This window comes from Rhinoraja longicauda, chromosome 1 (genome assembly GCF_053455715.1).
Source record: "Rhinoraja longicauda isolate Sanriku21f chromosome 1, sRhiLon1.1, whole genome shotgun sequence".
In the NCBI taxonomy this organism is placed as follows: Eukaryota; Metazoa; Chordata; class Chondrichthyes; order Rajiformes; family Arhynchobatidae; genus Rhinoraja; species Rhinoraja longicauda.
In genome coordinates, this window is record NC_135953.1 from 63,431,176 (window position 1) to 63,446,861 (window position 15,686).

Here is a 15,686-nt window from a genome sequence, read left to right on the forward strand (position 1 = left end):
ATGAGGGTGTTGCCAGGACTTTGAGCTATAGGGAGAAGTTGGCAAGCTATGTCTTTATCCCTTGCAGTGCTGGAGACTGTAGGGTGATCTTGTGGAGGTACTGTATATAAAAGCATGAGGACGCTAGAATCCCCAGGATGATAGGACTGTTGTATGCAGAGGGATTGGGTCAACCAAGAGTGTAGAAGAAGAAGAGGAGATCACATTGAAACTTATAAAAGTCTGACACGTCTTCATAGGGTGAATACAATATTTTTCCCTAGGGTAGGGGAATCAAGAGGACATAAGTTTGAGGTGAGGAGGGAAAGATTTAATAGGAACTTGAGGGGCAATTTCATATATGGAATGAGCTGCCAGAGGAGATAGTTAAGACAGGTACAATAACAACATTTCAAAGACATTTGGATAGGAAAGATTTAGAGGTATTTTGGCCAAATGTGGGCAAATGTGATTAGTTTAGATATCTTGGCATGGATAGGTTTGGCTGAAGTGCCTGTTTCCATGCATTGTGAATCAATTACTCTAATTCTACACCTTCTAGGTGAGACCTCTCTTGGTATGTTATCTGTGGTTTTACTCTCCCGACTTGGGAAAGAATACACTTGTAGGGAGGGAGGGTAATCCGGATTCACCTGACTGATCCCCAGGATGATAGGACTATTGTATGCAGAGGGATTGGGTCAACCAAGAGTGTAGAAGAAGAAGAGGAGATCATGTTGAAACTTATAAAAGTCTGACACGTCTTCATAGGCTGGAAGGATTGGCAGAGGAAAGCTTTTCCTTCAATGGTGGATTTGGATTGAGGGGTCTCAGTTGTGGGAAATAGAGTAAGGCATTTAGAAATATCTTCACTTCGAGGGTGGTGAGCCAATGGAATTTGCTACCACAGAAACCTAGAGAGTTGCTGAATGTACTTAAGAAGGAGATGGATGGACATTGATCACAAAGGATATGAAGGGGTGTTGGGAGAGAGAGAGCAGGAACATGCTGCTGAGTTGCAAGATAAGCCATGATTAATCTGAATGGTAAAGGAAGCTGGAAAGGCCAAATTGTCCCTTTCATCTTTTCCCATGTGTAATTAATTCATTTTCACCACCCACATCTTTTGCAAACTTGTTCATAGGTTATTAAAGTTGTTTGGTATCATTTCATATATCTTTTCTTTCAGGGTAAAGAAGGGGCCTTTATTGTCAGAGACTCCAGCCAGCAAGGGATTTACACTGTATCTGTTTTCACCAGAGCTGGAGGGTAAGCAATGATTTAATGAGACCATCAATTCAGATGTGCATCTATAAAAATAAGAAATCTCTACGGGAAGTGCCTTTATCTCACAATGGTGCAGCTGATAAAACATAGAAAATAGGTGCAGGAGGAGGCCACTCGGCCCTTTGAGCCAGCACCGCCATTCATTGTGATCATGGCTGATCGTCCCCCAATCAGTAACCCGTGCCTGCCTTCTCCCCATATCCCTTGATTCCACTAGCCCCTAGAGCTCTATCTAACCCAGTAACTGATGGAGCTGCTGCCTCACAGTGCCAGAGATCCAGGCTCATTTCTGAACTTGGATGTTGTCTAAGTGGAGTTTGCATCTTCTCCTTGTAACCACGTGGTCTCTGGTTTCCTCCCACATCTCAAAGACGTGCTAGTTTGTAGGTTAATTGGCTTCTGTAAAATTGCACCTAATGTGCAAGGAGTGGATGCGAATGTGACATAACATAGAACTAGTGTGAAAGCTGTCATTCTTTCTAATAGGTTATCTTATTGATTTTTCTACTGGGCACACCAATGTTATTGATATGTGAGATAGATGATCAATGATGACATCTTGGTAACAATTCCCCTTTGAATACAATGCTTCCAGTAAGAAAATATATGATCAAATATTGTGGGAATAAGAATACTTGAATGAATACATTTCATTTCTGATTACTGTGTGTTCCAACAGAGATCAAAATGGATCAGTGAGACATTATCACATTAAGCAGACGCAGGCATCACAGGCACAGTACTATGTGGCAGAGAAGCACCTATTTGATACAATTCATGAGCTTATTGAGTATCATGAACACAATGCAGCAGGTATGGGAAAGTGAAAATGCAATTCCATTTAAACATTGCGTAAGTGTGATTTTTATGTACTTTCTGATCGATTATCTGGATATGTTTAGGTCAGCTTACACTGGGAACTCTGTACTGAGAGCATGAGCTGCCAGTTTAGTGTGGTGGTGATGAGAAGTTACATTGCTGGATATGGTAATGTTTAGATGAAGCAGTGACTTTTTCACTATGTTTGCCTGGTCCTGTTGTCCACTTGGATATTTAGTAAAGAACAGGGAGTTAATTTTAGATAGACACAAAAAGACACCGAAGAAGGGTCTCAACCCGAAACGTTACCTATTCCTTTTCTCCAGAGATGCTGCCTGACCCGCTGAGTTACTCCAGCTTTTTGTGTCTATCTTTGGTTTAAACCAGCATCTGCAGCTCCATCCTGCACAGGGAGTTCATTTTGTTAGGCAACATATCTCTCTCAACCAGTGATGCCTCGTTTTTGCCAGTTTACCTCATTGTGGTTTATATATGTACCATGTTCAAAATGGTCATGATGACCTTCTGCAATCTAACTTTCTCTGCACTTCAAAGTAACATATGATGTGTGAAATATTTTGAGATGCAACAGGCAAAAGGTAAATAAAAGCATTTTTCCTGCTTCTATCTTCAGAGGTTTTTCCTTTGATAGATCAGATGTTGGTAGTTAGCACGATTCTCCATATCAACTGAACAGTGGAACTTCTTAGAAATTAGACCGGATGTCTCAGTTTATTTCAATGCTGCACAATTAAAAATGCAGTTGGCAATAAAACGCAATGATAACTGTAACAAGTAAAACATAATATCCACCATTTTGACCTTCACTTCATGTCTGCGCAATTCCTGGCTCAAATTATGATCAATGTGCATCAACATATATCATTCCTGTACAGGGGAGAATTAGACCATGTTACCAACCAGTTTTGGAGGCTCCCATGACAACTGTGGGTTTAATTTGCCACAGCACTGGACTGAGTCTTTACTAAGGAAAGTCCCTTCCTAGCCTTTACCTCTATTGCTCTCACCGCCAGCATAAGACCATCTTTCATCTGCATGACCTTCCTACCCATGATCTCTCCTGAGATTCCAGGTAGACCAAGCCACTAACTATCCCACCCTCAACAGATCATCTACCCAACCCAGTTCCTGAAGGACCCAATCCAGTCATCTTATCTTTCTCCTACTATCCCCAATGGAGACTCATCGTCAAACTCCTGCACTTCAGCCCCTCACCTCATCCAACCCTTTTGCTCTCTGACTGCTTACCCAAAACGACTGGCTCTTTCTTTTACACCCGCCCTCCCCCTCCTCCTCATTACAAGGTGGCACATTCTTATTAACAAGAATTATTATTAATAAGAATGTGCTACAACCGTTCAGTGACATTCAATTTGACAATGCAAGAGAAGAATGCCCCTTTTGTTTTTATTAAGAGTAAAAACAGCTATCTCACCACTTTAAAATGAATTTTACAAATGCATTTATTATTTGACATACACTTATTTAGTCTCACTATCATAATAACTAGAGATTTTTGCAATAAATAATATTTTCTTCTCCATAATATTGCTTAGGCCTCATCACAAGATTTCGATATCCCGTTGGAATAATGGGAAGGTGCGTTCCTGCAACAGCTGGCTTTAGCTATGGTACTGTATGCTATTCCATAAATCAATGTGTGTGTGTGAGCGTGCGTGTGCGCGTGCGTGTGCGCGTGCGTGTGCATGTATTTATATATACATATAAATATCCTAAACCTCATTTCTTCTGGTATTAAGACAGTAAATCTAAAATATGAAAAGGGAGGAATTAAAACTAATGGGAGGCACAATGGAGCAACTGGAAGAATCTGACCTCCGGTGCTCTCTGCGTGGAGTTAGCAAGTTCTCCCTTTGGCCACATGCCTTTTCTCCAGTTTTCTCCCACATTGCAAGGCACACAAGTTTGTAGGTTAATTGGCCTCTGTAAATTACCCCTCATATTTAAGGAGTGGATGGAAAAGTAGAAAAACATTGAACTCGTGTGACAGGTTGGTGTGGACTCAGTGGGCTGAAGGGCCTGTTTCCATTCTGTATCTTTTAATTAATATATTCAACTGCTCTGCTTTGATGTTGCTTTCAGATAATCTGCATTGTGCTTGAAAGGGGTAGTGTATAGGCTGGCATACCTCCAGAGTGACACGTTTCTTGCCTCAGTAAGTTGCCCTGGGTGTGTAGGGAGTGGATGAAAAGTTGGATAACATAAACTAGTGTGCACGAGCAATTGATGGTCCGCGTGGATTCAATGGGCTGAAGGGCTTATTTCCATGCTGTATCTCGATACCAAACTTCATGTTAGCCCAAGATGGGGCACGCAAACAGGAGACCACAATGAACAGGCAGACAGTTGCAGCTCCTTTGTGGGTGGGTTTACCACTTAACACCACCACCCTTGTTTATTTTCCAATCATTTTGCTCAGGCAATCACAAGAATGTGAAAATCTCCCCCTTTAATTTTCATAAAGATTATTCAATGTTTAATTTGAAGAGGTGTTGAAGAGTTACAGGTTGAAAATCCACTTGGATTCTTCAGCTCATCTGTTGTAACATAAGCAAAAGAGTCGCAGCCCTGCCAGCAGAAGAGTGAGAAAGACACGTTGATGTTGAGAGCCCTGGCATCCATAAAGGGATATGGGCCAAACACAGGCAAATGGGTCGAGTTTAGATGGAGCATCTTGGTTGGCATGGATGAGTTGGGCTGAAGGGCCTGTTTCCGTGCCATATGATTCTATCCTCTACCACACACTATCTCTGTCTTTCCACTTTCATTTGTTAATTGTGTGGGCCTATTTCATATTTTAATTGATTAATCTTGATGAAACATTTCCATGCTGGCCACCATAGCTGATTTTTTTCCCCCACAGAAAAGTGGGAGATCAACACGTCGGATCTGACTTTCATGAAAGAGCTGGGGAGCGGACAGTTTGGGATGGTGCGCCTTGGGAAATGGAGAGCAACGCATAAAGTAGCAATCAAAACTGTTTTTGAAGGTTCCATGTCAGAAGAGGATTTTATTGAGGAAGCTAAGGTCATGATGTAAGTGCTGCTGATCATATAGAAAGAGCGGTGGGCACTTGAGGGTTTAAAAAAAAAAGACATAGGCATGGAGATTCACTTTGTGCAGAAAATCAATCCATATCACCATGGTGTTACTGACCTTGGAAAACCCTCTGAAATCAGACAATTTGCTTGTTTCAAATTTCTTTCCATTGGAATTCCCAGTTTTTTTAGATAGGGCAGATTGCATTTAGAATTTAAAAAAATGTAGCTGCTTCAGGACTCTAGAAAATGAGGAAAACCTGAAAGTGGAAGGAATTGGCAAGAAGCTATCCTGTAAAACATCCATTATCATACATCTCCATTGTTGTGTGGTGATGCATTTTGGGATGTTGAAGAGGGCTACCACATATGAAGTAAATGGTAGGGCATTAAGGAATTTGATGAACAGAGAGACTTCTGGATACAAGTCCACAGTTCCCTGAAGGTGGCAATGCAGGTCATTAGGGTTGTGAAGATATATGGCATCAAACAATCAAGAATAATGACATTCTTACTTGCAGCAGCATGGCAGGTTTTTAAACACAGTACTTACACAGTACTTAATAGATAATATAATAAACAAACATAAAAAGTGAAGTTCAATAAATAAAAAAAGCCCAAACAAATCTCTAGTGCAACCTAGGCAATTTGTAGCTGGGAGTTGAGGTTGAGTTTGTAGTGTTCAATGGCCTGATAGTTGTTGGGAAGAAGCTGTTCCTGAACCTGGAGGTTACATGTTGTCTGCTTAGGTCAGGGAATAGAATATAAGAGTTGGTACACTGAATATTGTAGTCCTTGTCACCACAGTATAGGAAGGACATGACTGTCCTAAAAGAGACTAGAGGAGATTCACCAGGGTTTTTCCTGGATTGGGCAACTGTAATTATAGAGAGAGATTTTATAGTCTGGGCTTGTTTTCTTTGGCGTGAAGGGGTGACTTGATGGAGGTATATAAGATTATGAGAAGCATCAATAGGGTAGATAATCTTTTTTTCCCTGGGTAGGAGTATCACAAACAAGAGATCTTAGACTTCAGATGAGAGGATCTGGTCCTAATGCAAGCAAATGGAATTAGTTTAGATGGGAAAAAAGGTGAGCATGGACATTATGGGCTGATATATTTCCCTGATGTATGACTCTTACATATAAATAAAGTATTTGTTGTGTAAATGCATTAGATCTCATCAAATAAATATATAAAGATACTAGTGTCACAATGAATATCTCCTCTCACCAATTTAAAATAAAACATTCAAAATTTTGCACAAACTGGAATCCCAAAATGAAATAGAACATTCTGGAAAACCTCATCGGATGAGGCAATACATGCAGAGAAAAACAGAATTAACAGCTCAAAAGGTTCTGATCAATTGTTGTCAACCTCAAACATTAGTTCTGTTTCTGTCTCCACAGATGCAGCCTTACCAGCTAAATATTTCTTGCAATCTTTGATATAAAGTCTTGGATATTCCGAAGCAAATTAATTCCACATGTTAACAGGGCTGTGTGGATTTTACATTTTACCCCCTAATCCAATAATATAATTGGCTGCTCATGTACTTCTTTCCTTCCACAGGAAATTATCTCACTCAAATCTGGTTCAACTTTATGGAGTTTGCACACAACAGAAGCCAATCTGTATAGTTACGGAGTTCATGGAGAATGGCTGCCTACTCAATTATCTGCGACAGAGACAAGGCCGACTGAACAAAGATGTCTTATTAGGTATTTGTGAGGATGTGTGTGAAGGGATGGCATATCTTGAGAGGAACCACTTCATTCACCGGGACTTGGTAAGATTTCTCTCAACAATCATGGCTCTCAGCCATGATCATATTGAATGGCGGTGCAGGCTCGAAGGGCCGAATAGCCTACTCCTGCACCTATTTTCTGTGTTTCTATGTAATCAAAACCTGGTAGTGAACTAGCAATTTACTAGGATGGCATTAAGAGATATCAATGGTTGTAGGTGATATTGTGGACATCCAACAAGAGTATCACATCTAGCTCAGTTTAGTTTATTGTAGAGTTACAGCATGGAAACAGGCCCTTTGGCCCACCGAGTCCATGCCAACCAGCGTACACTAACATTATCCGACACACTAGGGACAATCTATAATCTTTACTGAAGATTGTTAACTTACAAACCTGTAAGCAGTTTAAGTGTGGAGGAAAATGGAGAACCCAGGGAAAACCCACGCATTCACAGGGAGAAGGTAAAAACTCCATACAGAGAGCACCCATAGTCAGGATCGAACCCGGGTCTCTGGCACTGTAAGGCAGCAACCCTACCGCTGTACCACCATACCACACTTCAATAGTTCTAACCAACTTGTTCATAATTCTCCCAAAGCATTTTTCCTGAATTTAATCTCCCATTAGTCTCTCTCCTTGCACCTGCTCCAAAGCTCAGCTTGTCAATAAGTTCCATTTCCTTTGATCCTATTCCCACTAATCTTCGGACAATCCAGTTTGCCGGCTTGATTCTCAAATTAATTTGTATTGGTCACAGTTCCTACTCCTCAATTACTCCACTATTCTCCTTAAGACCTATTGCCATCAGCCCCCTCCTTCTTGGCACATTAACCTTTCCTCTCCATACCTTCAACAGTGTTACACCTTTAAACTTCAAGCCACGCTTCACGAAATCCTTTGTGAGTCCATCAAATTGGGTCGTAAATTTATAACCAAGTATAAATCTGTTAGAAACCATGAAATTCACTTTACAATTTTTTCTTGTAACCAGGCTGCAAGGAACTGTTTGGTCAGTGACAAGAATGTGGTGAAGGTATCTGATTTTGGAATGGCAAGGTAAGTTGTTTAGCAGATCCACAATTCTGACTTACTGTAAGTTTGCTTTTTTTATTGAGCTACTTACTGGCTTCTTACTATTTTGTGTTGCTGCTGGAGTCATTGATAGGGAGTAATCTCTCCAAGAATCCCCAAAAGTGCATGTGTTAAAGCATTCAGAAGCATAAGATATGATCATTGTTCTCTTCCAGGTATTATTTAATATCTCTGGGCAATGTATTTAATTTGTCATTTTATCCTTTTGATAAAAGTGGCAATAATGATCTACACATTTATCTTGCTAAAAATGTTGAAAATAATTCTTGATATGGGAAATCATTAACACAAAAATTTACCATTGTAAAAAATCAGGTACTCTCATCAGTTTGTAACTCTTCGGGTCACTCAAATGCTTTGTAGCTGTTAAAAGCACAACATTAATTTTGGTTAAAAGCAATTAGTAAAACATTGACCTAGAAAGTGAACTACACCAAAACATGTGGGCTTGGGATCAGAGCACATAATGAATCACATGGTCACAGGAAACATTTATGCTGGAAACTTATTATGAAGAGTCAAATGTGATGGACATAAAGTGCACGTGCATTTTGTTCAAAAATGTTTCAGTGAAACATTTTGGTATGTTTTCACTATACTAAAGATGCCTCATAAATAGATACTGTTGCAGTTCATTATCCATAACAAAGTACATTTGCTCAGTGCCGAGCATGTTGTCACCAGTCTACATTTTGATAATGTCTCTGATGTGGTATCTGTTTGTGAATTTAGATGCAGATGCAGAAAGTTATAGACCGGATGTTATTTTAAAAAGCCCCTTTCCTGAGAGGCATCTCAGCACTGTCTTACCAAAAGGAAATAGTTATTCATAGTGGTGCTTTCGTCACTTCGAATATCAACTATCATGAACTTAGAATATGAATGTCAAATTCAAACTGCTATTCATTAAAAAATCGAATTATTAAGCTTGATGGGAATGTTACTTTCAAGGGAAAAAAACCCAGATCAATAATGATGCATGGCTAATTAGTAGAAAGTAAAGACTGCTTTGTTATGTTTGGCATAGCGAACATGAAATGTGCCACAAGCCTACTGCGGAATATAAATAGGTTACCTCAGTGGGCAAAGGTCATTGGATGTTTTGGGAATGAGTTTCCAGGGGATTCCCCATGTTGTCTGCTGTAACCTTAGTAGTTGCATCAAAAGCCCAGAAGAGTTTTTTAAAAAAGTTTATCAACGTAAATAACTTTCAGAGCTTGTAATGATTCGTCTCTGTTAAACATTGGCTAATTTAAATTCTATGAACTTAAAGGCACAGCAATTTAAAAAAATGTATTGTTTGAAAAATAATGCTTGGAGTTTCAATCATTAATGTGAATGGTGAAGTAATTGGGTTCCTGTTAAATGTATGTTTGAAATCCAGGGTGATTATTTTCCAGGTACGTTCTTGATGATGAGTACACCAGCTCAACCGGCTCCAAATTTCCTGTGAAATGGTCACCACCTGAGGTCTTCCACTTGTCTAAATTCAGCAGTAAATCGGATGTCTGGTCCTTCGGTAAAAGAATTTCTGCTTATTCATTGAGCTTGTGGCTGAACGTGTTTAGAGAGTCATAGAGTCATATAGCATGGAAACAGGCCCTTTGGCCCAACTCGCCCACGTTGCCCATCATTCCCCATCTACACTAGTCCCACCTGCCTGTGTTTGGTCCACATCTCTCCAAACCTATTCTATCCATGTACCTGTCTAAATGTAGTGTTAATACCTGCCTCAACCACCTCTCCCGGCAGCTGGTTCCATACACCTACCACCGTATGTGTAAAATAGTTGCTCCTCAGGTTTCTATGAAATCTTTCCCTCCGTCACATTAAAACTTTGCCCTCTGGTTCTTGATTCCCCTACTCTGGATAAAATACATTTTCCCTATCTATTCCTCTCAGTACAGGTGTCAGGGGTTATGGGGAGAAGGCAGGAGAATGGCGTTAGGAGGGAAAGATAGGTCAGCCATGATTGAATGGCGGAGTAGACTTGATGGGCCGAATGACCTAATTCTGTTCATATTATTTATGACCTTATGACTTATGATCTTGTACACCTTTATAAGATCATCCCTCATCCTCCTGTGCCCCATACTCCTGCATTTTAACAAACAAGTGCAAAATACAAAAGAAAGTCATGAATACCATAAAGAACAGGTCGTTTGCCCTGTTCTCTCCGTGTGATATCAAAAGAGCTGAGAGTGAGGTTGAAAGAAAGCTTATGTTGATCATATTTGGCACTCGACATATCAAGGTGGTCAGGCAATTGGTAAGGCAGATCAATGTTCATCTAAATTGCCAACTCAACAGATCAATGTTAAGCATCCAATATATAATTCTAATTTGGTAAGCCTTCACATTGAGAACTTCTGATCCTCAAGATATAAGCAAGTTCTTGGAGCCAGTTCAGCTCAAGTTCTTGGACCAATCCTTATTATTGACTGTAGTAAAGAATAAAGTCAGAAAATGCTCAAAATCTTCTGTGTGATGGGAATCAATTGTGGACTCAAAATTACAAGCTCTCATTCTTTAATGTTAAAGAAACATTTAGACAGGTACATGGATAGGATAGGTTTTAGAGAGATATGGGCTAAATGCAGGCAGATGAAACTAGTGTAGATGGGACATGTTGGTCAGTGTGGGCGTCTATTTCCATGCTGTATGACTCACTGGCCAAGTGTTACCTAACCTAGTGATTGTTTCCAATATTTTTTGCTTCATTGATTAATTGAAAGATTAATTGAACGATACAACATGGAAATTGGCTCTTCGGCCACGTCCACAATGACCATAGATCACCGTTCACACAAATTCCATGTTATCTCCTACAAACCCGCACGTCTTTTGCGTGTGGAAGGAAAAAAGGAGCACCTGCAGGGAACCCATGCAACGGGGAGAATATGCAAACCCCACACAGAGTGCACCCAAGATCAGGATTGAACTCGGGTCTCCGGTGCAGCATTTCTACCAGCTGCGCCAATGTGCCACCTTATTTATATTTAGATTTACAGCATCTGCAAAATTTTGAATATTTTGTAATTGTATATTGTTTAGCTTAGTTTCGTTTAGATAAACTGTGTGGGAACAGGCCCTTCGGCCCATCGAGTCTGCACTGACCAGTGAACCCCCTACACTAGCCCGATCCAACACACTAGGGACAATTTACAATCTTTACCGAAGCCAATTAACCCACAAACCTGTATGTCTTTGGAGTGTAGGAGGAAACTGGAGCACCTGGGGAAAACCCACGTGGTCACAGGGAGAACATACAAACTCCATACAGACAGCACCCATAGTCAGAATCGAACCCGGGTCTCTGGAGCTGTGAGGCAGCAACTCTACTGTTGCACCACCGTACTGCACGGTTTCTAACATTACTGGACTAATTTCTAAGGGTGGGTTGGAAAAAATTGTTTTTGACCTCATAAATAGGTGGACAATAAATGGATTAAAATAGCCGCTGCTGAATGCCACAGAAAAAATTATGTCTACAATTGTGACTCAGCTTAACTCAAATCAGTGATGAGTGTTATTACAGTCCCTGTAATGAATTTGCAACAGATGTGAGAGGAACTTTCTTTGCCTCAGTCCTGCAGGTCAGGACGCAAAGGACCTAAAGTAAGTGAATTTCCAGACTCCTACCTCCATTGCCTCACCTCCATTTGGACAACTCCCTGTTGATCCCTGCTTTCTATTTCTCTTCAGGTGTTTTGATGTGGGAAGTTTTTACTGAGGGTCGGATGCCCTTTGAGAACAAATCGAATGCTGAGGTTGTTGAAGAGATATCTGGAGGAGAACGGCTTTATCGACCATCCCATGCATCACCCGTGGTGTTCCAGATCATGTACAGCTGCTGGCACGAGGTTTGGCCCAATCGCGTCTACTTATGCTGCTTTCATCATTGTGACATGAAGATATCTTAATTTCAATCAAAATAGTTTCACCGTTTCCTTTTATGTAAAAATATTGCAAATAATTATGCATATTATGGCACTATAACGTCTTGGGTTTAGATGAGGTGGATGAGGAATTTCCACAGAAAGGATCTGGAAGTTGAGGGGGCGATCCAGTTTTGCTTGAGTTATACCCCTTAAAAGTAACACAGGCAGTTCATTCATCGTCAACGCTCATGTACTTTTGGAGGGACATTTTGGAGACTGCTGAAGCCTCTAGTGAGATTTAATGACATCAGTTAAGAGCTCATGCCTTCCCTTGGTGCCCTAATAAAAACCTAAAACATTAACAAAAAAGCTGATCAATCTGAAAGAGCACCGATTATCTTCCTGTGGAAGCCTAATATTTCCATTGAAGACTGATAAACAAAGATTTTCGTCAGGCCTTTTAAAATCATCTCATGGTAATATTTAGTTTAGTTTAGAGATACAGCATACAAACGGGCCCTTCGGGTCCACCAAGTCCATGTCCACCATTGATCACTCTCACACTAGTTCAATGTTATCCCACTTTCTCATCCACTGCTTACATACTCGGGTCAAGTTACAGAGGCCAAATAACTGCAAACCTGCACATCATTAGGCGGAACCGGAGCAACCGGAGAAAACCCAAGGGAGAACAGACAAACTCCACACAGTACCATAATGGTTTGCTGCATCTCTGGAAGACCGACAGGTGTATAGAGTGGAGTTGAGTGTATGGGTGATGTAGTGTCTTTGATGAAACATTGAAGCAGAATGGTTCAGCAGCACAGCCTTCTCCTACAATTTAAAGATGGGGGAATTTGTGGTTTGGGGATTTCTACACTTCCTGAATTTATGCCAATGAACGTGTTCTCTTAGAATTTGGGACCTTAAATATTTAATTAAATATAATTGTTATAACACAATAATTTTATGAATATAAAGCATGCACTATACGTTAAACAATCAAAAATCCTCCAAAGCTTTGATGCTAATCTCAACTGTGTGTAAATTGTGATACAGCAAAAGTATCATCATCATCATCATATATATACAGCCGGAAACAGGCCTTTTCGGCCCACCAAGTCCGTGCCGCCCAGCGATCCCCGTACATTAACACTATCCTACACCCACTAGGGACAATTTTTTTTTTTTAACATTTACCCAGCCAATTAACCTACATACCTGTACGTCTTTGGAGTGTGGGAGGAAACCGAAGATCTCGGAGAAAACCCACGCAGGTCACGGGGAGAACGTACAAACTCCTTACAGTGCAGCACCCGTAGTCTGGATCGAACCTGAGACTAATTTCTGTTACTACTGGCAAGTTCATTGACAATTTAGTAGGGGTCAAATATTTTAATGTTTCCCCACACCCAAGTGATCATTCTTATGGATTTTGCCCAACTGTAGCCTTTTCATCATTAAAAGCTGCTTTATTGAATAACTCGATCCATAGCAGTTGCTAAAGCAGAGGACCTTTTTTTGTTCAATGGTTTAAAATGTATTAAAAATGCAAGAAATGTAATGGCAGAAACAAGGAACTGCAGAAGCTGGTCCTTACACAAATGGACGCAAAGTGTTGGAGTAACTAAGCGGGTCAGGTAGCATCTCTGGAGAACATGGATAGGTGATGTTTCGGGTCAGGTCCCTTCTTCAGACTCAAGTCAGTCTGAAGAAGGGTCCTGACCTGAAACTTCACCTGTCCATGTTCTCCAAAGATGTTGCCTAATTAGGATGTGCATTAACCAGAAAGTGGGTCTTCTCTAGTAATCTGCTTCTCCAGTACATTTGTTCTCTTCCTGATAACACAAAATCCAATGCAGAGTGGCAGGGAATCATTCGGACAGCTCAGAAGGACTTTGGTTTTGAAATGGGGTCAGTATCCGTGAAAACTACTGAGCAGTTCCTGTACAGATGATCACTCTAATGTATTTTCAAACCATTTTTCAGAAACCAGATGGGCGGCCAAGCTTTCTTGAATTATTGGACTCAATCAATGAGGTTGCTGTGAATGAATATACTTAAAAAACTTCCTGCATGCTCAAAATGCTGGATTTGAATGATAAAATATTGAGAATCCTCAGAAAACATTCCAAGCAAGGTGTTGCATCTATTGTCTCTTTACCACAAACATTCTGCAACAAAAAACAAGTACTTTGAATCTCTGGAAGGTTATCTTTCATTTCCCCATCAGTTCGGCAAGCGTTCAAGTGCAATATTAAAGAAAGATTCAAGAAAATATAGTCAGAAAATCTTACGTTGAAATGTATTAATTGTGTTATTTTTGTTTATTATGCTTTATTTCAAAGAGATACATCTGGTTCAAATGCTATCTGTAGTAATATTTATATTCATATTCCTATTGGAATTGCTTTGTGCTGTTAGTATGTGTCATTGTTACCTAGCTATCTTTTGAAATGGCCACCAATGTGATTATTTAAAGTTATCTCAGTATCAGTGCATCACATAGTTGCTAATAATTTTAAGCAGATAAAGCAGGACTTTATTGAATTTGATAAGATCACCTTTAGATGTGCTAATTGTGATAACTTACAATCCCAGATGAATAGAGATTAGAAAGCACAGCATTAAAATTAGTAGAGCAAAGTGCTTCATTTGGAAATGTTCATCTTCACATTGTTCCTTCTGGCTAATACCACCAAAATGGTGTAATTAATCAGAAAGACCAGGAACAAGTTCACTACTGTGAATCAAAAAGCTTTGAAACATTCATTCGTTAAGAGGGAAATTTTTGGATGTGTTATAAAAACAGAAACATGCTAATATAAACAAAAATGGACTTATGTTAATGCACATTTATTTTGATAACTTTCTGGTAAATGAGGAGCATTTTAGGACTGTCTGAAGTGAGCTTGTCCCACAGGTATAGGACATAATCATTGACATGAATTAATAATCTGGATTTTGTGGGAAAATGCTGGCATTTTCCTGTGTAAATCACAGCAAGCTTAGGGTTTCCAAAGTGTGTGTGACTTCAAATTTTCTGCGAGAAGATAACTGTCACTTTCCCAACAATGATGTGGCACTGGGCTCCTTACTGTGCCCAGCAAGGCAGCTTGAACTTGCAGCAATTCTTCAGCCCCTTTGCTAGCAAATCCAGTTGAAGAAACAGGCATGGGGGATTAAGATGACAATATTATTTGTAATAATATTTATTACTGCGGCACGGTAGCGCAGCGGTAGAGTTGCTGCTTTACAGCGAATGCAGCGCCGGAGACTCAGGTTCGATCCTGACTACGGGTGCTGCACTGTAAGGAGTTTGTACGTTCTCCCCGTGACCTGCGTGGGTTTTCTCCGAGATCTTCGGTTTCCTCCCACACTCCAAAGACGTACAGGTATGTAGGTTAATTAGCTGGGTAAAATGTAAAAATTGTCCCTAGTGGGTGTAGGATAGTGTTAATGTACGGGGATCGCTGGGCGGCACGGACTTGGAGGGCCGAAAAGGCCTGTTTCCGGCTATATATATATGATATGATATGATATGATTGTTTGTTTTTTCTATTATATTTGTAAAGACACTTCAAAGTATTCTGTGTATTAGATTTTATTGGTAGTTATTTTTAATAGTCTGATATATTTCATCAGTTTTAAAATTTTCCTGTTTAGAATTATTCAGAAATATTTGTGTGCCTGTAAATTCAATGCCCAGTAGTGTTCTCGTCAGTGCTGTGGGATTGAAGCCAAGAGTCTGGCAGTTGCTATTACCTTTGGGTTAAATGGCACCAGATATGAA

General features: G+C 40.1%; 1 protein-coding gene across 1 annotated transcript in view; it reads left to right on the forward strand.

Annotated features, from left to right (window-relative positions):
• The window catches only part of txk (TXK tyrosine kinase), a 49,736-nt gene extending 35,599 nt beyond the window's left edge, over positions 1-14,137 (forward strand). The window contains exons 7-15 of the mRNA XM_078410562.1: positions 1,169-1,248; positions 1,946-2,079; positions 3,663-3,737; positions 4,991-5,162; positions 6,742-6,958; positions 7,912-7,976; positions 9,413-9,531; positions 11,718-11,875; positions 13,883-14,137. Of these exons, the coding sequence (XP_078266688.1) occupies positions 1,169-1,248; positions 1,946-2,079; positions 3,663-3,737; positions 4,991-5,162; positions 6,742-6,958; positions 7,912-7,976; positions 9,413-9,531; positions 11,718-11,875; positions 13,883-13,957 (1,095 nt within the window). The 3' untranslated portion in view covers positions 13,958-14,137. The remainder of the gene's footprint in view (positions 1-1,168; positions 1,249-1,945; positions 2,080-3,662; positions 3,738-4,990; positions 5,163-6,741; positions 6,959-7,911; positions 7,977-9,412; positions 9,532-11,717; positions 11,876-13,882) is intronic.
• The last annotated feature ends 1,549 nt before the right edge of the window (positions 14,138-15,686 follow it).